The sequence below is a fragment of the Xenopus laevis genome, chromosome 4L, assembly GCF_017654675.1.
Source record: "Xenopus laevis strain J_2021 chromosome 4L, Xenopus_laevis_v10.1, whole genome shotgun sequence".
NCBI lineage: Eukaryota > Metazoa > Chordata > Amphibia > Anura > Pipidae > Xenopus > Xenopus laevis.
The window spans coordinates 72,323,792-72,350,091 of NC_054377.1; the positions used below are offsets into that span (position 1 = coordinate 72,323,792).

General features: G+C 39.5%; 2 protein-coding genes across 6 annotated transcripts in view; both read right to left on the bottom strand.

Moving 5' to 3' along the window:
* Positions 1 to 10,571, bottom strand: part of samd13.L (sterile alpha motif domain containing 13 L homeolog) — a 20,741-nt gene extending 10,170 nt beyond the window's left edge. Inside the window, exons 1-2 of one of the 3 annotated variants that reach the window (XM_018258155.2) lie at positions 10,351 to 10,571; positions 739 to 740 (exon numbers count right to left, since the gene is read on the bottom strand). The gene's annotated coding sequence lies outside the window, so the exon portion shown is untranslated. Of the gene's footprint in view, positions 23 to 738; positions 741 to 10,350 lie in introns of those variants that run through there. The other 2 variants (XM_018258154.2, XM_041590297.1) reach the window with 2 other exon arrangements.
* Positions 10,572 to 20,595: 10,024 nt separating this feature from the next.
* prkacb.L (protein kinase cAMP-activated catalytic subunit beta L homeolog) overlaps positions 20,596 to 26,300 on the bottom strand; it is a 54,186-nt gene continuing 48,481 nt past the window's right edge. For all 3 annotated transcript variants that reach the window (XM_018258157.2, XM_018258156.2, XM_041590299.1), the window contains exons 8-10: positions 26,098 to 26,220; positions 25,487 to 25,651; positions 20,596 to 22,923 (exon numbers count right to left, since the gene is read on the bottom strand). In XM_018258157.2, coding sequence (XP_018113646.1) covers positions 22,798 to 22,923; positions 25,487 to 25,651; positions 26,098 to 26,220 — 414 coding nt within the window. In that variant the 3' untranslated portion in view covers positions 20,596 to 22,797. The remainder of the gene's footprint in view (positions 22,924 to 25,486; positions 25,652 to 26,097; positions 26,221 to 26,300) is intronic.

Below are 26,300 nucleotides of genomic sequence, written 5' to 3' on the forward strand. Positions count from 1 at the left end.
GAGTTCAGTAATGAGATACAATTTGACACACGGAAACAAGAGCAGGCAGGCTGCAAGCTGCGGTGACGTAGGGAACTCATACACTAAGTGCCTCCTGCTTAATGGCTGACATCTTAAAGATACAGAACACAATTGTTATCATACCTATTCTACTATCATCTGTCATTGACACATGCTAAATCATTCCTAGCTACTATCTTTGTTACACAAACCACAAATGCTTGAAAACAATAGTTCTGCAGCTGTCATGAAAACCCAAATCCAAGGGAAAAGCAATATTTAATGACAAATCTTTCTCTGGTTTGTACAGTTCCATAAAAGCAAGGTGTGCAACATGTCTATATTAGTCTGTTCATTAAGAATGCCTTTTCAAAATTCAGTGCAGGAACAGAAACGTAGAAGTGAATTGTAATATTACAGGTCTCAAAGCAAAGACTACATAAACATCACATAGCATGGTATATATGTAAGATGAATACTTTTTTTGTTACCTGTTATTTTATCAAGAAAAACCCTTTAAATGTCCAGAAACACCAACACGGAGCTTACATTGCTTACCTTTGAATAATATTTCTGTTCCATGTTGGTAAAAACACATTTTTGTGTGGATCAGATGTCCTATTCCCTACTGAATTTTTACTCATTGACACCTGATAAATGCATAAACCACCCCATGTGTTTGTTCATTCTAAGGGTGATGGCACACGGGGAGATTTGTCACCCGTTATAAAAATGCACTTCTGCAGGTGACAAATCTCCCAAAATGCTTTCCCAAATGCAATAATGTAAACCATTGTTGGGAAAACAAGCATGTCACTTCCAAAAAGTCTTGTGAAGTTGACTACTTTGGAAAATTAATCGACACATGTTTTCCCACTGGCACTTGACACTATTGCATGTGGGAAAGCATTTATGTGAGATTTTGTTGCCTGTGTGATTGCATTGTAAAAAACTCCCTGTGTGACATTACCCTAAATCTCTGTCGGTAGAAATGCAACACCTCACAGACCCAACAGGGCTCATTTATTAACATTTGATGCAGTGTTGGGGTGGTGGCACATGGGGAGATTTAGTCACCTTCAATAAATCTTTGCTACTGCGGGCGACTAATCTCCCCAAAATGCCTTCCCACCGGGAAGAATATGGATCGCCTCAGGATGGCATAAGCATCACTTTGGTTTTTACGAAGTCGCCCGAAGTTTCCTTGTGAGGTATGTGCTTGCGACTGTCCGCGACGAAGGGAGAGCGTTGGAAAGGAAGGGAGGGAGGAGTGAGCGACAGAGGGGAGGATGACAGGAGGCAGGGGAGAGCAACAGAGGGGAGGATGACAGGAGGGAGAGGAGAGCGACAGAGGGAGGGTGACAGGAGGGAGAGTGACAGGAGGGAGGGGAGAGAGACGGAGGGTGACAGGAAAGAGGGTGACAGGAGGGAGGGGAGGATGTAGGAGGGAAGGAATAGGAGTAAGACTGAGGGGTGCAAACATGGACTAGGGGTAGGCAGAAGACAATTTTAAGGTAACTGCCCAGTGCTCCCCTATCATTGTGCGCTAGGCAGCTGCCTCTTTTGCCTACTCCTAGTTCTGACCAGCAATTCACATTCTTGGGAAGGCATCTGGTGGGAAGACATTAAGACGAGATCAGTCAACTGCAGTAGCGAAGATTTATCGCAGAAGACAATCTCCCCATGTGCCACCAACCTTAAGTGCAAAATAGGCTGTCTGTGCTTATCTCTTTGTACAACAAGGTGAGGGGGAGGGGTGAGCTGTCAGGAATAAGAAATATTACTCCCTTCCCTTGTTTGGAGGGAACCACAATGATCGCAAAGCACTGAGTTCCATCAGCACCCCGGCATGGAGATAAGAGTGGGCGGAGTCTAATGGATACAAACAGCGCGCAGTCTTCCGGGCTCTACAGCACGGCCTACAGTGCTACGCAATATGTTGGCGCTATATAAATACATGTTAATAATAATCTCTAGTGCCATGCTGCCTGTGCTTATCTCTAGTGCCATGGACAAATTTGCATCAGGAGCTCTAGTTAAAAAGCACCAGGGACTGGCAATCATTCTCCTTTTTGTATACAAATAATGGCTTTTTATCATTTCTAGCAGCTGCTCAACTCCAGAATGTAGGTTAGCACAAAGTTGCTAGTGATTTATTGCTGTGTAAAGAACAAGGAACTTGTTGGTTAATTAGCTGGGGCTTAAAAGCTCCCCTGCTCTCTCACTAGAGCTGAGGGTAACTGCAACATGATCTTACTAATCACACTGTTTGCTGGGGGACTAATGATTTTAAATGCACTACAGACTTAGAATGCTAATAGGCAGTGTAGGACTCGTGTATAATGAGAGGCCTTGACATTGGCACGAGCTTACAAATTTTGGCTTAACTGCGGTACTGACTGTGGTGTTGTCTCTTTGAGGAGCTCAAACGTGTAAAAAGAGCACATGATAGGAGGAAAGTATTGGATAAACTTTGCAATATTGGCAGAGGGAATCTTAAAGGATAGGAATATGTAGACAAATATTTGTAAGTCTATAGAGTAATGCTACAGATTGTGTTATTTATTCATTACGCATAAGTCAGCCCTACTGGGAACCTCTAGGCTCTGGCATAGGAGTGTACTGAAGGGCTGAGTGCATATGTAGACTATGTCCTGAAATACACTAATGTGTATACTATCCTAAGGGATGTTCCAGAAACTTTGAGAACAATAATGATATTAAATGGAAGTCAGGGTACATTTGGGTTACGTTGAATGTACGATCTGTTTATGCTAGGATCCAACATGTGGATGGGATTAGAGTTGCCAGTTTGTATTACAAAGATATTTGACTTTGTGTATGCAGATTAATTGTTTTGTAATATTGAATGCATACTTCCCCAGAACTTCATGTCCTTTAATGGATTAATTTAGCCCTAGATAACATATATGGCTATAGAGTTGAATTTTACACTCTCATGTTGATGGCTATGTGGGAGAAAATAATCTATATGAGAAGGACATGCTATATGGAATATGTCCTCACGGTATGGAGTGAGTCTGCAGTATATGGCTTTTTGAAGTACCTGAATGACCACCCTTATGACATTAAGTCTACCGTGGATCATATGGAACACCAATTCTTTTGGTGTAAAATGTTACTTGCAGGATGACACTATGTTGGCTAGATTATTTAGGTGATAATAGGAATGAGATAAAGAGAACAGAGATTAATTTCATCCCCGTCATGCAGTTAAATATATCCCGTATGCACAATTACTGAAGCTCTGTAGGAATTGTATGGTTGAAAAGTGTATTATTCAGAATATGAGTATGCGCAGACTGAGAATCCGCCACACGTAGTATTACCCTTATTCACAAATAGATATTTCCAGCAGATGTGTGGGCCTCCATACACATTAAAAGAAAGGAGAATCCATCCTAAGATGCAGAAAGGGGTTTATTTAAAGTGATAGACATGTCTTTTTTCAACATCATTTACTGTGTTACCAAGTTTGTTACATACAGTATGCTACATAGTGCAAGCGGAAGTCAGATTGGCGGAACATCTTAAGATGTATGAGTGATGGAACACTTTAAGGGCAACTTTCATACCATAATGGTCTGCCCCACCAGGAGGAAAAGAATATGGAACTGGTTATATCCATTTTTAGATATGTGTTTATGCTGCATGCGGTAGATATTATGAAATGTACTAATAGATGGTAGTTGTCAAGAGCTTTTTAAATGTTGCATGGAATACGGAGACAATCTAAGCTTCTGAGAAAGCAGTTGTCTGACATAAAATGCATAAAGCTATCAAGGCTTGATAAAGGGCTAGCTAAGCCTGAAACGTTGCCTGTTTTGTGGCATTTTGTTCACATTTTTGGAGTACTGCTGGAATATTTCTTTCGAGAGAATATATATTTAATGCATTTAAAATTGTCTGCTCCTGTTGCCCCATCTTATAGACATATGACAAGATGGTATACCTGTCAGAGGCATTTTGGCACATTGGTGACTGCTACCTGATTTTTTTTCTAATAGTTGATACCATTCAGAATATTAGACAGGCAGCTGAACCTTTGGCCATATAGAGTAGCTGTTTCATGAAAAATTTCTGTGTGTTCCATTCAAACATTATCAGTACCTCATGAGTGAAGTGCAAACCCAAAGAATGACCCTTACTTAAAATCTTGAACCAATACATCTAAATAAAGTATAAAATTATAGTTTAAATAACTGATCTTGAATTTTGTGACAAAAGTGTCATGCGTTTCTAGCACAAGTCAATTAAACGATGTAATTCCTTCCTATCAGGCATGGTAATACCTAATCCCATATTATCCTTATATCACTATAATACACAATGAGGACAAGTATCCTAGCTAGTTTGCAAGCTACAGATTTAAAACTATTTACAAGACTCAAAACTCAAAAATCCCAACCAGATTGGCTTTATTTATACCAGACAGATTGGGGATTACACCACACAAGCTATGCGACTGATGAAGGCCATAAATGAAAGACCACAAAGGCATTTGATCACTTAAAAATGCATTATATGTTTCTCAAAAAAATAGACCCGAGATGCCCCTGTAAATGCGTAAACTATTTCACAAGATGATGTAACAGGTCTGAAAAAGGAAAACCAAACGTTTGATATATCACTGTTCAGACATAACATTCTCTTAACGCTGGTAAATCAGCAGCATTAATGCCTATTCTTCATTCCACGTTAACAAAAAATAGAATATACTCAAGGCTTTAAATTAAGGGGGTTATTTATCAAAAGTCAAATTTTAGAGCTATGTGAGCTTTTTTAGACCTCGAACAAGCTCACAACTCTAATGGTTTCTAATTTAAGAAAAAACTTGAAATCGAAAAAAACTCAAATCACTGAGATCGGGGTTAACAACCTGAAAACTCTTGAAAAACTCGAATCACTCCAATCGATTGAGTTTCCAAGCAAAACTCACCAAAAAAACAAACATCATGAAGGCTATTAACGTCTTCAAATGGTTCAAGGGACCTCTGCCATTGAAAACTCAATTTTTTTGTGGAAAAAACAACTCGACCTTTAAAAAAACTGCCCCTAAATGTCGACAAAACAGAGGTTCTCTGTCCCCTGGTTTCTCTACCCACAGAAACCAGAAACTCACTCTTAGTAAATTTTCATTATATATGGAAAAAGTATTTCTGTAAGACAATAAAGACCTTCTCACAAATAAGTTACTGACATTCTGTGAAACTTGGGCTAAGTACAAATGTCCAATACATGCAGATTTCCTGCTTCATTCAAACCTTTATATATGAAGAAACACAATCACCTCCTCTTACATTTTTTAAGTTTCAATGCAAAACAGGCTACTGGTAGGACTGTGTCCTTCTCCAAACACAGTGTGCAGATGTACACAGTCCCACTACCATGTTTGCTATTATGGTAAATAAGACTGGGTGGAACACCTGGCTGAAGCAAAGTAAAATCTGAGGGTTTGCTAACCCCAACACATTTTTGAAAGCCCACTTATCCAGAAACCAATCATCAAAAAGATCCAAATTATGGGAGGGCCATCTGCCATCCAGCAAATTCATCAAATTTTTAAAAATGATTTGCTGATTTGCTTTTTCTCTGTAATAATCCAACAGTATCTTGTAATTGTTGACAACTAAAGCTCGCCATACACGGGCCGATAAAAGTTGGCGAACAGACTGAGTCAGCTTATCAATCCGTGTGTGTGGCTCTCCGACGGGCTTCCCCAAATGATATCGGATTGCGGCCAGATCTGTTCGTAGATACGGTCCCGCGACCACATGTATTAGCAGCTTTATGAACAGTTTGTTGGGCCCTAGGGCCCACGATCCAATCATCCCGATATCGCCCACCTCAATCTGTGTGTTCTTAAAATGGACTTATAAAGATTTCAGCTTTTAACCAATAATCTGGGGTGTGGAACTTCACCCTTTTTCCTTATTTCATTTTTACATGACTTTTAGCAAACTAAAGGTATGGTGATCTAAATTACAGAAAGACCCCTTATCAGGAAAATCCAAGGTTTAACCTAGCATATTTATGGGCAGGAACAAGTTCCCTTTTAACTATAACTATTTTTGATCAAATTCTAAATATATAGCTCTTATTAGAAAGTCTCCACTTTTTTGGGACACACTTGTTGTAGAATGCGGTTTTGCAAGTTTTCAGTCCAGTACTGCCATGACTTGTTCTTTTTTTGGATCTCCTTGAGCTAAATATCAAGTAACATACAAGGCACCAATGTGCTACTACAATGGTAGTTATTAATATAGTTAAGAAGTAACGTTGTCTAGTTTCACTGTTGTGACCATACTTTCTTCCGAATGTCTTGCCCTCTGTTTGGCTTAAACTGCTCAATGGCATTTTCATGATTATTCTCATTGAATCTATCCATCTTATTGCAAAGGATGCAACGTTTGCCTATGGATGACCAATGGTTTTCCAAAATGAGTCCTAGGCATTCCAGTCTATTGCAGGCAGTGGATTTACCAAATCACATCTGTTACTGACATGAACTACAACTTTTTATATACTTTTGAATAATGTACAGTCTTTATATATACAGGCATAGGATCTGTTATCCAGAGAGCTCAGAATTACAGAATACAAATTACAGATTTTTAAAGTTCATTTCCTTTTTCTCTGCAATAATAAAACAGCATCTTATACTTGATCCAAACTAAGATATAATTAATTCTTATTAGAGACAGTAATTCTATTTGGTTTATTTAATGTTTAAATTCATTCTAAGTACACAATGTATGGAGATTCAAATTACAGAAAAATCTGGAAAACGCTAGCCCCCGAGCATTCTGTATAATAGGTCCCATACATGTATATCTAAGGATAGCAGTAACCAAGGAGTTCCACTGTCTTATGCATGCCTCAACAGCCAATAAAATGTCAATGTAAATTGAAATTAAAGAGCGGGGGATACACATACCAGCACCCAGCAGTGAGTGTGAGCGAGTAGCCCCACATACACCCTAGTATAAGGCCACTGAACATACAAGATGAAGGAAACATTGCACCAAGAGTAGCACACATTAATGAAGTGGCAGCAGAGAGCATGCTGGTTGATGTAGGCTTTCTTGGGATATAGCAGCTTCAGTTAGCCCATCTCCTCCCTTATAAATATATAATATATGTTACCTTTGTATGTGATGAATGTGTTACCTGAGTTTAAAAGAGTGATTGGCCTTTAACTTAACTTTTAGTATGTTACAGAATGGCCAATTCTAAGTAACTTTTGAACTGGTCTTCATTTTTTTTTTTAATTATTTGCCTTCTTCTGACTCTTTCCAGCTTTCACTGACCCCATCTAAAAAAAAATGCTCTGTAAGGCTGCAAATTTATGGTTACTGGTACTTTTTATTACTATTCTTTCAATTCAGGTGTCTCCTATTCATATTCCAGTCTCTTAATCCAATCAGTGCATGGTTGCTAGGGTAATTTGGACCCTAGCAACCATATTGCTGAATTTGCAAACTGTATAGCTGCTGAATAAACAGCTAAAAAATAACAAAAACCACAAATAATATAGAAGAAAAAACTGTTTGTCTCAGGATATAACTCTACATAATACTAAAAAAACTTCATGGAGAACAACCCATTTAAGGAAAAGAACTGCTATTATTTTTACCTTTTTGGTGCTAAATGTGGAGTGCAGCTAGTGACTGTGAGCGTGGGTAAGGTGCAGGAACTCAGAAGCAGGGCCAGTATCAATGGGCACTGCATGCAGAGGCTTTGGGCAGATTCACTAAATGGTGAAGTGGCTAATGCTAACGACAATTTGCCAGAAATCCCATCTACAGGGACATCGCCAATTTACTAACAAGCGTAGACAACAATTTGCTAGCGAAAGAAACCGTCGCTTGCGTACGTTCACGCACTATTGGCAGGCGCCTTTTCAAATTCACTAAGATGCAAATTTTACTGAACGTTTAGAGTTTACTTAGCCGCCTCAGACCAGCCGAACTGAGAAACGAAGCTACATCTTCCTAAATCTTATGTCGGCGACAACATATCCTGGAAATTGATAAAAGTTGTAAAAAAAACACTGGCAACTTTTTTTTTTTTTTTTTAAAGAGGGATTGCCTTCAAAGACATTTGAGGGGCATGACACATTTGTTTTAGGGTGGGCTTATGTTTAGTGCATTAGAGGATCTCTTCTGTCTTTACCATGGTTCATTGGACATTTGTAATAAATAGTGGCCACTTCAAGCATTTGCACCACAAAATTACTAATAAAGATGTCCATATGACTTTTATGTACCCAAAAACAAGAGTCCTCTGCACTCAACCCATTATCAATATATTTAAGACAGCGACATTTTGTGCATACTGCTACTAAAAAATGCCTTACCCTTTAAACAAAACAAGGATTGTTTGTCCATATATTGCAATATATTTAAGCTGGCCAACTACGTCAAAGTCATCCCATATCTGGCCAGTCCTATGCTTAATTTTCATCTGATTCATTAAGAATTCTATTGCTTCATTATACATTTTACAAAGGGACTAGGTTTTACCTGCAACTTACTTGCTGCTTTCAAAGTAAACCTCCATACTTGGCTGCCCTTTTATTATACACCAGTGGGATCACCTGACTATAGCTGGGAAGGGTGGGAGCTACAACATGGAGCTGGTCACTGCTCCTGTATAAACTATAACAAACAAGGGAAAGTTGTGCTCACCACTATTTTTTAAAACCATTAGGCGGGGGTGCAATGAGGGTGTGACCACAAAATACAGGAGCAGTGACCAGCTCCATGTTGTAGCTCCCACCCTTCCCAACTATAGTCAGGTGATCCCACTGGTGTCTAATAAAAGGGCAGCCAAGTATGGAGGTTTACTTTGAAAGCAGCAAGTAAGTTGCAGGTAAAACCTAGTCCCTTTGTAAAATGTATAATGAAGCAATAGAATTCTTAATGAATCAGATGAAAATTAAGCATAGGACTGGCCAGATATGGGATGACTTTGACGTAATTGGCCAGCTTAAATATATTGCAATATATGGACAAACAATCCCTGTTTTGTTTAAAGGGTAAGGCATTTTTTAGTAGCAGTATGCACAAAATGTCACTGTCTTAAATATATTGATAATGGGTTGAGTGCAGAGGACTCTTGTTTTTGACTATATGTATTTTGTGGTCACAACCTCATTGCACCCCCGCCTAATGGTTTTAAAAAATAGTGGTGAGCACAACTTTCCCTTGTTTGTTATGACTTTTATGTACCCGCTAGGGTTGCCACCTTTTAATTCAATGCTAACTGGCTGGTGGTGGATGCGGGAGCAAATGGGCGGGCCGTGACGTAAAAGGGGCGGGCCGTGATGTAGAAAGGTTCATGCTGTGACGTAAGGAGGTGGGGCCTAACACGCTGCCAGAAGACAGCACAAAAAAAATGTAAATTCTGAGCGGGTTGGGGGCGGCCGAGGGCTTTTGTTAGGAGTATTACAAATTTACCGGCAGCTACATTGCCAATAAATTTGTAATACCAGCCCCGGCCTTGGTATGTGTTTTACCGGCTAGGCCGGTAAAATACTGGCCGGGTGGCAACCCTAGTACCCACCCTATTCAAATTGAGCTAAGCATTAGAGTACTAACAAAGCTTTGCTAGGCAGACATGAACGCTAGCAAAAATTCGCTATGAAATGCTCTGCCAAAGTAACTTGTAGCGAAAATTCGCCAGCGTTCGGCTGCTGAGACACAACTTCGCATTTAAGTGAATTGGCTAATTAGCTACGTGATTTCCCCATGGTCCAGCAATTTTAACTTTTGCATGTTATACAGCAATGTAAGTGTTGCCCCACAGTAACAGTACACTATTTACACTGAAAGTGAGTCAGCCATAGATGAGCAGACTGTGTGAGAGAAAATGTATTTCATTTACCCTTTATGTGCAAAATACAGAGCAAAGACAGATATCAGTGTGGAGAAGAGGCAGGGAGTCGGGAGTTCTGGAGGAGGGGAGGCCACCCGACCCCGGCCACTAGCCCTGAACAAAGAGGCAGAGTTTGTGCAAGTGAGGCTAGTGAAAATAAGGGGGAGTTTGGGGATGATATATGCTGCCTGCTTGTTTTGCTCTTGCTACAGGTTCTGCAAATCAATGGAGACTGAACAAAGACCTGCCCAAACTGCAGCAATTTGAAGCAACGTCACTCACATGAATAAAGTGCAGACACCTAGAGCTTGTGCTGGTCACTGTACATAACTACTGGGAGAGAGGAGAGGCACAGCAGTAGGGTCAGTCTCAGACAAGCAGCCAGCAGCAGTGACAGTACTATATACAAAATGAAGGAAACATAGCTGCATGTTCCCGACTCGTACTCACCCTTGTCTCTCACATACACCAGCAGCAGCAGCCGCACTCCCTCAACTGAGCTTCCTCCCAATGGCACGGCTCACACACATGCAGCACGAGTAGCAGTGTTACACAATTAACCAATAGCAGCGGCCGTTGCAGCTGGAGAGCATGCTGGGTGATGTAGTTTTTTTTATATAGCTATAGCAGCTCGCGAGAAACAACTTTATTATACACATAAACAGTGAATATGATGTTACCATTCTATGTCTAATGAAAGTACTTTTAACAGAGAGGGTCAGGGCCCAAAGCAAAAGGGAGGGCAGGAATATGTCACGTGTTTATGAAAGCAATAGATGATTTGTAGCCTGTGAGCTGCTTTCATGCTAGAACGTTATTATGGTGAAGTTCTTCCAAATTTCCATTGGTTTTATCATTTGTACCCCCACAAGTTCCCTTTAGTACAGTAACAATATTGACTTCAGTTACTTACACTTACTTTCACTCAACACATCGCTGAATATGAGCCTGGGCTTGGGGATGTTTGTGTTGAGGGAAAAAAGTGTGTCTATTGTATTTACTTTTTACCCTATTGCTGGCAAACAGCAGGGAGCATTGCTTGGGCCAGGGAGTCAGGAGCAGGGCTACTATCAGCCAGTACTTCAGTCAGAGGCCTCGTGGAACAGGGAACCTATAAAGTGTATAAATGTGATTTGTGCCTCACAAAGGACACAGGGCTTGTGGCCAGGGTTGCCAGGTTTTTCAAAACCAGCCAAAGTCAGCTACAAAACCAGCCCAAAACTAGCCAAGAGGCACTTCAAAAGTAGCCCCAAAATAGCACAATATTTGCAATGAAAAAAAGTCGCAAATTATTCCATGAAGCTAAATGGGGCCGATTCACCCGTCATTGTGGGCTTAATAACAGAGGGGGCCCAAGAGGTATAGGGGCCCCATAAGGCTGGCCCTAATACACATACAATTTCAATAAATATTGGTAAAACAGGTCAACCTCTAGACATTTTGGTGGCCAGCAGATTATTGCCCCAAAATTGTCTGAAATTGAGGAAAGTCACTGGAAAATAGGAGAATGCTTAAAGGGGTTGTTCACTTTTAGTATGATGTGGAGAGTGCTATTCTGAGACAATTTACAATTGGGTTTCATTTTTTATTATCTGTGGTTTTTGAGTTATTTAGCAGCTCTCCAGTTTGCAGTTTCAGCAATCACGTTGCTAGGGTCCACATTACCCTAGCAACCAGGCATTGATTTGAGTAAGAGACTGGAATATTAATAGAAGAGGTCTGAATAGAAAGATAAATAATGAAAAGTACATATAACTATAAAAGTGTAGCTTTACAGAGCATTTGTTTTTAGATGGGGTCAGTGACCTCCATTTGAAAGCTGGAAAGGGTAAGAAGAAGAAGGCAAATAATTCAAAAACTATAATAAAAAAAATGAAGTCCAATTGAAAAATTGCTTAGAATTGGCCATTTTATAACATATTAAAAGTTAACTTAAGGTGAACCCCCCCTTTAAGAGTGAGGGGAGACTGGGTACAGAGCCCAAAATCTGGTAACTCCAGACTTCTACACAAGTCAGTCACATCGCATGCTGGCTATTGTAGTCTTACATTAAACTTGGCAGTTGGCAAATAGTTAAAGAAAAACGACATTACCCAACATGCATTGGGAGACACAGGCTTGGCACATTAGGGCAAGAAAAAACTTTGGCTGGTTTCCAAAGTACAAACCAGCCAAAGGCCCATAAAGTAGCCCAAATACGTAAAGTACCTTGGCTAGTTTGTACTTTCAGAACCCGTCTGGGCTTTAATTTAATAGCCAGATTTTGGCTGGAAAACTGCCAACCTGGCAACTCTGCTTGTAGGAGAATGGGAGAGGTTTGATGGATAAGGGGTTTAGTTTGTGTGGATCATGGGCAGGGTTTTGGCATAATGGGGTGTTACTGGGGTAGCCCAGGACATGGTCATGCATATACAGATCATGTTTTTTTTTATTGGGGCTCCATTGTAGTTGTTGGAAGGGCCTTCCTCCCTGGGCCCAAGTGACCTATAGATAAATAACTGGAGCCCCCTGGTGGGAGAGGGCTCAGTTAGCCAAAGAAGTGAGAATAAAAATGAAGGGGCTTGGGGATTATATGATGCTATGCTACCTGTCTGAATATGATCATTTGTTTTGTTGTTACTACAGGTTCTACAAAAAAATGGAGACTTAACAAAAACAAGCCCACTTGAAGCAACCAGAAAGTAGCCTGCTGTATAAACACAAAGGGAGCAGGAAAGTGGCCACAAGACAAGGCCAGGGTCCATTCAAGAAGCCCAGCAGGTAAATAGTTCCACCCCAAAAATACTGCCAGGAGACCCTGGCAGAAGGCCACGAAAAGCCCCATATGGCTCAATCCACTGTGTGCTTGCAAGCTTCAACACCCCTCTCTGCTACTTACTAATGAATGTACAGCACTTTCCTTTGTCAGCAGCTTAGGAACCGAGGAAATGACATCACACAAATGCAATTGTGTCACCTTAGGTTTTACTCCTGAAGGTGCATTGGCCCATTGAACCATAAGCATTAGGGTTAGTAGGCAGGAGGGGGTTAGAAAGAAAAGGGTGAGCGTTGGACAACTGGCCCATGACCAATGAATAGATTACGTAGAGGATACACAGGACAGGCACCATAAACCCACCAGGAGTGGGTTAATCTACAGATGAACTACCCCCATTCATAACATGGTTCTACTACAAGATTACTTTGTGAAACTGCAGTGAAATCCATATAACCACATGTTCAGAAGACGATGAACATTTATATTTATTTATCTGAAACTTCAGTGTTGTCAGCCTGAATCGAGAGTGATCCAGGTCCATATTGGCCAAACGCATTCCCCATAACCATTCCTGCCCCCATGCTGTGCTCCAGGCTTTACTGCTTTGGACCATATTGGAGGACTTCAGTTAATGACTATACATTTCAGTGAAACAGGTGAGTTAGGTGCAAATTACTAACAGCAGGAGAGTGACCTGTTACTGAGTTGAACCCTGGGCCAACCATGAGATCACTCTGATTTGTCTCAGCTCATGGGTGGTCAAATCATGTAAAGATTGGCTCACTGATAATAAAGTCTTCACATCCAGCATATAAAATCCTTGCAGCCAATTCCACACCTGTGAGTAATACTGGTTCCTGGTTCTAGGCTGGGTAGCTCCTGACATCTGTAAGCTTAAATGAAAAATCAGAGGACCCAGAACAGAAAAACACATCAAAACTGGTTAGTTTTAATGCAAATTGTATAAACTTATAGCTTATATTTGTTAAAAGACCTACAGTCATTAGATGATTTGGTAATCATAAGCAGGAACAATAGATAAACATTGTTTTCTATACTCTGGTTCAGATATCTGCTGGTTGTTCCAGTGTTATAATTATGTGAAATGATGTGCCCTTGCCCATGCACTGACTGCACAATAAGATGGTGAGAATAGGGAATCGGGGGGGGGGTATGCAGTGACATCTAGCAAGTGCAGAATGGAAAGTGAAAGTAATTGCCTTCCCTGCCTCTACACCTCTAGGAGGCATAGAGGAGGGCAGGCAGTGATTAACTGCTAAGACTTTTCAATTTATTCAGGTATAGAAATTTTATTTGGTTTCATGTTTAATTTGAAAAGGACTAATTTTAAAGTTTAGGTGATAGGTCCCTTTTAAGTTGCTTCCCACCTGTGTTTGGTGCTACCTGCAGCAGAGTGAGTATACCTCATTGAAATTCTTTTTGGTGCGGTTCCTTGCAGTGGAAGGCATGAAAGATGCACCACAAGGAACGGAATGAGGAAACGCCTGTAAGAGGCCTCGGTATCTCTTTCCATCTTTTTAATTCAACCTCCAGTACCCCATGCAGCACTTTAGTAAATCACAGTAGGGCTTGGATCTTGCTATCCTTCAGAGAATTCATTTTCTTAGTCACACGAGATGTTGAGCCTTTGGAATGGGTCCAGTTCCAGGAACAGATTAACAGCTCTTGGAATGGCATCTTGAAAACAGTGAAATTACACTTCATATACAGACTCTCTGAAAATATTTTTGTTCCCAATAAGATGGGGTTTTTCTATATGATGAGTTTCACCCAAATTCCACTCACTTTTTGTTGTGAGAGATTTTGTTAATCCCTTTAAAATACTGGCAGAACTGGATGCTTCCAGACAGCATGAGATGATTTTAAAACTCTATTTCAAATGTTCTGTTGTCCTTTGTGCACAGTCCAGAATATAAACATTCCTTAAACCTTTTACCACATGTGTAATAAAAGGCACTAAAGGTGAAGTAAACTATAGCAACAACAAAGATGCTTTTAACCTGGTCATCTGTAAATTCTACCAGCTGATTGGTTGCTATGGGTTACAGCAGGAGTCCCCAACCATTTTGGGCCGGGGACCGAAAAGCGAATTTTATTTGCAAGGACCAGGAGGGAAGGGGGTTGGAGGGGTCAGCGTCCAATTTGGCGCGCCGCGTTAATTGTCTAGCAGCCCACTCCAAGACTCGCCGCGGACTGGCGGTTGGGGACCTCTGGCTTACAGCATTTAGACAAACTTAGTGGGGGTTGTTTATAAAAACTTGGCAAATTTGCACCTGGGCAGTAACCAGTGGTAGCCAATCAGATGATTGCTTTCAGTGTTCAACCTGCAGCTGGCTGAAAAAAGCTAATCACTGATTGGTTGCTATGTGTTACTGCCCAGGGACAAATTTTCCCAGTGTTTATAACTAAGCCCCAGTATCTTTTATTAGTTAACCCTATTATTGTTACTAAAATTTCCAGAGGCCCAACAAACATGCTTTCTCTAGAAGGCAAATGTGGTGGGTATCATGTTCTAGATTAACTAATTTAGTGCTGAACAAGAGGATAGTGGAAATGGGCAAAACACCTGCGCAGAAAATTAGTATAACAATAGAGAGCAGTGAGTTAAGATTGGATCATTTGGCTCCACTTTATTTTAACAGGGTTGTTCAACTTTCAGTATAATATAGAGTGATATGTTGAGACAATTTGCAATTGGGTTTCATTTAGCTTTTTATTCAGCTGTTCTCCAGTCAGCAATCCCGCTGCTAGGGTCCAAACTACCCCAGTAACCAGGCATTGATTTGAATACGAGACTGGAATATGAATAGGGGTAGCCAACCAACAGAGGGCGCACTGTTATTCTTTCATATAACCAACAGATGGTGCTGTGTGATATTGCAGTCACTGTTAATCTTTCATATAACCAACAGAGGGCGCACTGTTATTCTTTCATATAACCAACAGATGGCGCTGTGTGATATTGCAGTCACTGTTATTCTTTCATATAACCAACAGATGGCGCTGTGTGATATTGCAGTCACTGTTATTCTTTCATATAACCAACAGATGGCGCTGTGTGATATTGCAGTCACTGTTCTTTCATATAACCAACAGAGGGCACCCTGTTATTCTTTCATATAACCAACAGAGGGCGCAGTGTGATATTGCAGTCACTGTTATTCTTTCATATAACCAACAGAGGGCGCAGTGTGATATTGCAGTCTCTCCCCAAGCGAACTGTTGGTATAGGAATGATTTAAAGTGACTGCAATCTCAGCTACTGCCCGCTGACCCGAGTATAAGCCGAGGTAGACTTTTTCAGCATATTTTGGATGCTGAAAAACTCGGCTTATACTCGAGTATATATGGTATATAGAATTTAATTAAAAGTAGGGAGGGGTGTGTCTATGGATGCTGGGTTTTCATTTGGAGGGGTTGAACTTGATGGACTTTTCTCTTTTTTCAACCCAATTTAACTATGTAACTACCTGGGGACCAGAATTAGGAGTTCTAAATACGACATTTTGATAAAATAGAATGGTGATGTTTTCCTTGCTTGACATTCATGGTACATTCAGCTATATAGATAAACTATAATTATTTACTCTAGAAAAGTTGCCAGATAGGGGACCACATGGCATGTGGGCATGTGTTGGGATTAGAGGAAAATAAATTTCTATCTAATATCATCGTGGGCCAGGGCCATACGACATCAGTTGAATCTGATCATATCAATCTGTTACAAGTTTAGGTAAAAGGGAACAATCACCTTCTTTTATCACAAGCAGACATTAAGGTGACAACTCATTCTAAAAATAGACAAGATATCGATCATGTAGGTTTAATATCCTGTTGGGGCAAGGACTTTCTGTTCAGTTTGGGGTTAACTTTATTTGTTGACTAGAACATTTATGTTTTATTTCACTTATTTTGGCTGCTACAATATATGCTAAGGGTACTTTGATAGAGAACAAGAAGTGGGCGGTACTACATTGCAGGCCAACAAAGTGCCCGAAAATTGCAGCCATTGGGAATTCCCATGGAAAGAATACTCCAATCACATAACCACTGTGGTAGAGTGACCAAAGAAATGTGTAAAAAGGGGAGTTTTGCCTTTAATTGCTCTCAAATAGGAGATAAAAGTTGCAAGTGAGTTGTGTCTAAACAGAGAATGTTTTCTCTGTTTAAAGGATTTTGCTGTTCTGGAAGGAACAGGCAATCCATTCCACTGGTTCAGTTCACATGTTGGAGCTCACTTTCCCCAGGAAGGCTGTCCTGTTTAGGGCTAGTCCACACGGGGAGATAGCGACGCGTTTGCGGCGACAAAGCGAGGCATTTTCAGGCGACTGTTGAAAAGCGCATCGCCTCGTGTGGTTAGCACAGGCGTTTTTACATAGGCGCCCATACAAAACTGTCGCCTGCGCCGGTCGCGGCGCTTTGTCGCCGCGACCGCAAACGCGTCGCTATCTCACCGTGTGGACTAGCCCTTAAAGGTATTTAATCATAGTTAAGTGTTAGGAAGGTCTCTCAGAGCAGGGCACAGAAGAGAAACCTGTCTGTGTTAGGAACTCCCAGAGGGGATGGGGGTGCTGCCTGTCACTGCAAGGAGCAGAGGGAGACGTGACCAGGTGACTGTCTCTTTCTTCATGGCTCCCTCAATCTTATCCTAACTGGCCTTGAGACTGAGCCCTACCCTGTACTACTAGATCAACTAGAAATTTTGAACAACAATGTAGATAAACCTGTCCTTTATTTTTAACCTCATCTACCTCGTAACGTGCTCTTTTATAGCAAGTGACATTTTCCTTTTTAGGTCCTGTCTTCTAAAAATAGAATTCTATATAGCTGTATATTGAATATTGTTGGCCTCAAAGGGACCAATATCACTGGTACATTAATCTGTGTGTGTGTCCAAAAGAACTTTACTTCAAATAATAAATGTCAAAGTAGCTGTATCTTCTCTAAAAATAGCGAAAATATCTTTCCTACAAAAGCCAGTATTTAGAATGATAACATAAGGAATAATTAAAGACACAGGGGTAAAGCCAGGGGCAGGTGCCTGTCAGTGAAATAGGTGCTGTAGTTCTGTGAAAATCCAGCATAATAAAAAGGCAGCATGGGATAAGTTATCCATAAACCTCTGAATTATGGAAAGGCATCTCCCACAGACTGCATCTAAATTAACATGTATCATGTCTATGAAATACAAAAGGAATAGATAAAAATAAAATAACATTTCTGATTATTAAAAAATAGTACACTAGTAGTGCTTCCCGCCTAAAGGGAGCACATCGGTACCAGTCTGAATTATTATAAATATATATATATATATATATATATATATATATATATATATATATATATATATATATTTTCCGCAGAATTAACCCCCTACAGGAAGTTACTGATAGAATACAGAAACATGGTTTGAATTGGTTTAATTTCTGCACGTAAAATACCAATTGAGTCTTATTTGCAGAAATTAAAAATATAAAAGTAATAGGTTCATTTAAAAAAAAAAAGTCACAGTTTTGATTTATGAACTTCCGGTTTTGTTTGCACGAATATACAGAGGCAGGTTGTTCTAAAATGAAAGCAGCAGCCTATTGCTATATACCTTGAAACTATGAGCTTTAATGGTGTATGTAAGAATAGCAATAGGGAATGCAAAAAGCATGACATGTTATCATATGCACAGTTAACATCTGTGAAGAAGAGAATGGAGCCTGTTACTTAGCAACAAGCAGTGCCCAAAGATAGACACGATTACATGCTTAATGTGCGCTTGGGCAATCTGATTGCAGGCTAGCATCAAAAAAGGAGATATTTATAGTTCCATCCCATGTTAGTATGCCGTCTTGTTTAGTTGAAATTGTGGAACTAGTGTTTAAATAAATGACTGGTTTTCTCTCTGGATTAATATGATTTACCCATATTTTAACTATTCCAATTTTTAATGGGGGGCAAATAACCCTATACTTGCATACACCTATATTAACATACATACAGCTGCTGGCAAATTCCAGTTATCTGAAATGTACAGTTCTAAAACAGTAACAAAAGAGGTGTGATGCAGATGTTAATGGTTGATTTCTTCAAGAATTAGTAACAGACTTTAGAAGTACTTCCTGTAGGGCAGTGATCCTCAACCAGTGGCTTGCAAGCAACATGTTGCTCATCAACCCCTTGGATGTTGCTCCCAGTGACCTCAAAGCAGGTCCATATTTTCGAATTCCTGGCTTGGAGGCAACTTTGGTTGCATAAATACCAGGTGTATTGCCAAAAAGACCTTCTTGTAGGATTCCAGTCCACATAGGGTCTATGAAATAGGCAATCACAGCCCTTATTTGGCATCCCCGGGGACTATTTTCATGCCTGTATTGTTCCCTAACTCTTTTTACATTTGAATGTGACAAACAGGCAGAAAAGGTTGGGGACTACTGCTCTAGAGAGTAAGCCTCAGCATACAGAGCAAAACAAAGTCACACTCAAGTCACTGGTAAAAATCAGCTATTAGAGTCAAATTGGGAGCAGAATCAGTAAATGCTACTGGTATGCATGCCGGAGACCTCTAGTGACCAAACAGAGGTAAAACCATAAACTCAAAAATTTCTCCAAGGCATGCTAATAGGTAAAAAAATATACTTTATTTACATCAATAGTTAAAAGACATGGAAAGTATCCCCTCTAACGCCTAACGCGTTTCATGCTTACCCAGCACTTAGTCATAGGCAGAATCCAACTAGTCCAACTGGTAAAAATCACCCAGGTTACTAACCCTCCTGCTTTTTCAGTGCATCTTCAGTTTGGCCTGCTAAGTGGCCCGGACTATCTAATTTTCCCATTCACAGTGTTTTTCCTTTCTCATCTTACCTTAGGGACCTCTTCACTCCATGAGATGAGTCCAAAAGATATAACACTGCTACCCCTACCCTCTCTTCTTTTATACCTTTAGGAACCTGTTTCTTGATCTAAGGTCCCTAGTTTTAGCGGGACTTCCCTACCAGCATTTATTAAAAAAAGAAGTAGCTTTATATGGAGAACACAAAAAGCCAATTTTTAGAAAAAGTGTCAGCATTGCTTGGGTCAAGGGTCTTTATGTATCATTATTATAATCACTGACTGCTCAGTGTAAAAGTAGCTGTATTGCTGGCTTTGCTGGTTGCAAATGCATCTTCATCCATGTTTGAGTAAAGGCATATGACATTAGCAGCACAAACTAGTGGCACAACAGGCTATGGGGCATAAACATTCTTAATCAACTTGTTATTACTCAGTAACATGACATGGAAAAAGGATTTAATAATGCAAGTGTTTTCACTGCTACCGTATCTTGTGCCTTAAGTGCTCATATGCACTTACCATGCCCTATATACATAGTAAGGTAAAATAATGAAACTGCAGATTTTCTATTGTCTGATTAATAATGACACTACAGTAATGTCGCATGCATTATATGTAAGTATAATCAAGTATAAAGAGCTTAATACATACCCTCTATTAGAGTCCTGCGCGGGTCCATTTTTTTGGAACTCGTACCCGCAACTTGCAACCCGGACCCTCCTTCTTACCCGCTTGGACCCGCAAGTACCTTATCCGCAACTCAGACCCGCGACCCGTTGAGCATCAAGAACCAGGAAGTTCTGTCATTGTAAACCAGAAGTGACATCATTGGAAGTAGGCGTGATCAGAAAAAGGAGTAAAAAAAAAAATCGCTATTGAGATGACCCGCGTCTATACCCGCACCCGGAACTTGTACCCGCAGGGTACCGCAGGTTTTTGCTGGTAACCCACGGGTACCTGACCCGCTGCAGGACTCTACCCTCTATGAAGAGCTGTTTGGATAGGACAGGTTTGTAGAAGGTAAAAGCACTGCTGTTTCATTTTGGAATGCCACATTTCGTGGCACTGAAAACTAAAATCATGACAAAATGTGATCTCCAGCATTTATTAAAATCTTTTTTAAGTTCATAAATGACAACAAAGTTACTGTAGAATTGATTGCATACAGCTAGCATACACAGCATATCCTCAGTCTAAATGAAATACAAAAGATTTTAACATTTTCATACAAAGAATCCTTTTAAATTTATTGTGATGTATATATATATATATATATATTTATATATTTTTTTGTTACATAAAATTTGCTACAGCAAAGTATCTTATACCTTTCTTGCACAAGTAAATAAGGATGGATAAAGACTGCAATTGTCATCAGTCTCCTAATCACGCTGTTGTGCAAAAATGCTCGACGACCTAAAGGACATACAGAATGTTGGATAGTACATCTTAAACTCGGTTGAAAAATGTCTACAAAGGCTTTTCTTACAGGAGTGTCATACAGATTAAAAGGAAGTAGTGCCAGCGACCTATTCCCACTGACATTTAAACAAATACAATGGCTATATACCAATATAGATCATTTTCATAAAAACAATTGTCTTGTATGCATGTAAATGGATAATAAAATGCAACTAGTTTATTTTGAAACTGTTCAGATGTGCTGTTTTAAGACAAGGATACATAGATGTGTACAAATATAGTGGAGAAGGATTTAAAGAAACAAAAAAAATAAAATAAAATAATGATGTGCACAGAATTGTAACAAACACTGAAAGAAGTATGGAAAAGTGCTGTTCGCTAGCACGTGGCAGCCATATTTCGAGTCAGTTTGTGATAAAAAAAAAAAAAAAAAAAAAAAAGACAACTAATCCCAAATACGAAGTGTGAATGTACATTCTGTCTCACATGTAGAAGGTTGGTAGTTAGAACTAAAGCAATTGCTATACAATAAGAAGAAAAAAAGGGAAAACAGAGTAAAACAAGCAGTGACAAGTTTTGCTTACATTATCAACTTTTCATTTGAACAAAGAACTGTCGTTGTACAGAGGCATGGTAACAGTACTTCATTCTCCGATTACTAATATAGTATACCAGAATAAAACTTGGCAAGAACCTTTATTCTTTAGAACAAACAGAAAATGAGAATCGCCTTAGCAATGCAATGACTAGCTCTGCTCTTGCTTCTCAAATGTGTTTTGTCAGACAGGAACACTTCATCTTTTTGTTATTTCATCCTTTATGACCTCAATAAGTTTATTAAACAGCAATAAAATACAGCCTTAAATGCGGAGCCGGTAAAGGAGTCATGATTTAATCACTTTTAATTTATCATGTTCTGTGTAAAAAAAAAAAAAAAAAAAATACTGACCAAAACTTGTTTTATCTAAGAGCAGGTTTAAATGTTATTAAAACCCCCCAAATGGATTGTGACGTCAGCATTATGCAATTGAAAGACAACAGTTGTAAATCCTCAAGTTTTAACCAAACGAAATGTGCTATGTGCCGTATAGTATGGTCACGCAACATTTAGGTCCTGCCAAAGCAAGGATCACATCGGAAGGGGCAGCGCAGATAAAGAATAGAAATCCAAGGCACAGGGTCTATCTAGCCAAATGTAGCACTCAAATTGATTTCTAAACAGTTTTGGTCAATCACCAGGAAGAATTTTGCTCCTGACACAACTTCCATTTGGAGATTATGGCCGTGGTTAACGTTACTTCAAAAATAACTCAAAATAATATTGGCCAGTAGTTGCAATTTGAGCTGAAACATTTACCACCATACATAAATAAGGATTTATAATGTAAAACACAAACCTATGGAGCGGCAGAGACTAGAAACAACATTTCCTCCATCTGAAATTTTCCTCATTGCAAAAACTTCCAGATCTCTCTCGCTCTCTCTCTTGTACCCCCTGCCCCTCCAACAACTTATAATACATTTTCAAAATGAAAGGGAGTGTAGTTGGGTAAAAACAGCTGTGAGGAGAAGGGATAAACATACAAGATGTAAACAAAAAAAGGAAAAGAAAACAACCCCCCAAAAAGATGAAGGAAAGTGGTCTAGCATTCTGTGTTACAGCACAAATCGCTTGGTTAATTGTGCCTAGATAAAAGGGTTGGTGCAAAACGCACACATGGAAGATGGCAAAATAGACCTCAGTCAGCCTTGCGGAATGAAGGAACTAGGTAACTGTTGTGACATAAGATGGTCTCAGCTCCACCCCATCTGCTAATAGAGTGCAAAGATTCCAATATGAGCCCTGATGTCATCTTGTCCTCATGCACATCCTAAAAGTCGGCAAACTCTTTTGCACATTTTTCTGTCAGAGACACACGTATATCTTCTTCTTCATAGTCATCAAAGTTACTGGTATCTCCAGGCCCTCTACACTTTGGTATGAAGGGAGCTTCCACCTGATTTATACAAAAAAAGACAAATACAAAGCATTATTCTTGTGACATGCTATGAATCAATAGTCCATTAATCCAGGGGCAGTGATAAAATGAAACCGTGAATAGGATATCCTGAAGCATGCTACCAAGGTCAGAGCACTTATACCTTTACCTATATTTAGCTAGATATTTTCTACAATTTGTGATTTTTACAAACACCAAAATCAATAATCTGGAGAATTAGATAGAATTGATTGGTAAATGTAGTACAAATGATCTAAGCACAATAATACTTCAAATGCCTGCACATGGTACTCTAAAATACACCAAAAGATGGATTCTGGTCCTAATTATTATTATTTGCTTCCAAAATTCTATTTTCCAAAATAGAATCTCCAATAAAACAGAGAACTTCCTATTATGGGGCAAATTCACTATGCGCCGAAGCGCCTAACGCTAGCGTTAATTCGCTAGCGTTGGCCATTTTCGTTACTTCGCAAATTTACTAATGGAAGCTGGCGTAACTTCGCACCCTTACGCCTGGCGAAACTACGCAAATTCACTAACGTGCGACGCTTTTACGCTAGACTTCCTTCGCCACCTCAGACCAAGCGAAGTGCAATAGATTAGATAGGGATTTCTTCAAAAAAAGTTAAATTTTTTTCTAAGTCCCAAAAAACGCTGGCGTTTTTTTCTATATTATGGGTGATAGGCTGAAAGAGATCGAAAAATTTTTTGGGGCTCCCCTCCTTCCCCCCTACATTTCCTAACTCATGGAAACTTAATTATACAGTGGGCACATGTGTAGGGCAAAATAAAATTTTTATTTGATGTTTTGAAGGTTTCCCAGGCATTTGTAGTGCTGCTACATATTCCTCCATTGAAATTTGAATTTGGCACCGTATGCAAATTAACCATCGCTAGCGTAACTTCGCTTCACTTAGCGAATAAACGCTAGCGCAACTTTCGCAACCTTACGCTACCCCTGAGTGCAACTTCGGATTTTAGTGAATTCGCGAAGCACTGGCGAAGTGCGGCGAAGTTACGCCTGGCGCAACTACGAATCTTAGTGAATGTCCCACTATGTGTGAAGTCATAAGTTACATTTACAAACATCTTTCCTTGTAGAGGAAACAGAAGTATTCAAGTATCTGTATTATTGTTTCTTCAGAATATATTAAGAAAGGCTGTTCATTTTAAAAAGGAATGTTCAAGATCTTATTATATTTAGCATTTTGCTCCTTTGTGACCTGACCTCGTATTTTATTGCAGCAATGAGGTTTAATCATTTTGTTGCTGAAAGTAGTGAGCTAATAATTACAGCAGATCAGGGACACATCACCCCTGAAATATCTGTTAATTACAAAGAATACAACAGTAAGTTAATAACACCCTGTCTCAAAATAGCGGATACATAGCTGATTATCATAACTGCTGCTGTGTCAACATTCGATGCAAAACAACCAGTTTCATTTTATAAGCTACCAAATGAATTCACACACAGTCACATTTTCCTCTAGAGGGGACCCTACAAGCAGGCCCGGACTGGCAATCTGTGGGTTTTGCAAATGCCAGAGGGCTGCTGTAAGATGCCATAGAAAGTCACTACTAAGTGGGCTGGTGGGGGCTGTTTGGGCCTCTGTGTACTTGAAATGCCAGGGCCTATTTTGAATCCAAGACCCGACCTGCCTACAAGCAGTGATCCCTCTAAGCAGTGTACTCCTGTGCATGGTCAGCACATTAAACCAATTGTGGTGCATGCAAAGATCAAGATTTTGCCACGGTTAAGGAAAAGTCACTGTAAAAAATGCATATTGAAAACATAGATAACAAGCACAAATTAATAAATACTGTTAAAAACTATAAAGACCAGTAACATTATAGAATGAGCTCTCCAAAAATTATATATGGATCAGCGCCTAAAAAACAAAAATAGTGCAGTATAGTTAAATATTGCGGCAGCACCCGGTGCCAGGATCTATTTCTAGCTGTAGTTCCCCTTTAATCATCCACTCTTAATGGTGACATGCAAGATTCCTTTACTTTCAATCTTTTTCCACCACCATATGGCTAAATTGGCTACTCACAAGACGATAATGCAATATAATGCCCATAGTATTAGCAGATCTCCGTTCCCTTCTGGGTCGACTCATGTGTTCCAATAAGGGGAATACAAATCCAAGATAGTGTAATACCGTGTATTTAAAAAAGGTTTTTAAAAACAAATTTAACACTCTCATTGGATGTAAAGGAATCTTGCATGTCACCATTAAGAGAGGATGATTATAGGGGAACTACACCTAGAAATTGATCCTGGCACCAGGTGCAGCTGCAATATTTAATTATACTGCACTATTTTTGTTTTTTTTCTCTGTTGTCATAGGCGCTGATCCATATATAATTTTTGAAGATTTTTTTGAGTGCAGCGGAGAGACTGTGCGTCGTAGGCAAGGGAAATTTAATCTAAGAGACTGATTTTTCTCCTATATTTTATATTATATCTTTTGCTTATTGTTGAATGAGAACTTTATTATAATGTATGTCTGTGTGAAAAATTACACTTTAATTATCAAAAATTCCTTACCTTTCTCTGATAAATTGCAATCCAGTCTGTTGTAGCAAACCATTTGTGATTCTTGATGTCATTAACGCCATTCTTCAAGTTCCCATATCGTTTGGTCAAATCTACCTGGAGCAAGTTCCTTAGCATGTCTTTAAGGTCTGAGCTGAAGTGGGAAGGAAACCGTACCTGTGTGCAGAGAAAAATACAGGAAAGCTCCAGATTGTTGGATTGGGGAAACTGGTACAATTTGGATTTGATGCTACTTTTTCATATATTTTTAGGCCAACGAGACTCGTTCCTGAACTTTGTAGATATTGTGCCCAGTATATGGTATGACTATATAATGATCTCATATAACTTTTTAATTTTTTTCCTTTTAGTCTGCCCCTGCAATTATCTGTCATTTTAAAAAAAAAAAAAAATCTCTTATATGGGTCTACTATTTACAAACAATAGTGTATACAGCTTTCTGCACGAGTGATTTGTCATGGTTTGTTCAGGAAGCTGCTGTCTCTTCAGTGCACTGTATAGGAACAGAACAACTTACTACAATGCAGAAATAAATAATGGATTCAAATCATACAAAAAAAATCATATAAAAAAAGACTGGAGTTTTAATCAAAGGCACTCACCTTTCCGGACACAATTTTTTCATAGATCTGAATGGGTTGATCCGCAAAGAAAGGGGGGTACCCCGCAGCCATTTCGTATATTAAAACTCCTAATGCCCACCAGTCAACTGCTTTGTTATAACCCTGTCATGAAAACATATATTTCCATTAGCTAAATTAAGATGTTAAGTTCTGCCTAGTGCTAGGTTGTTGAAACCCAGAGG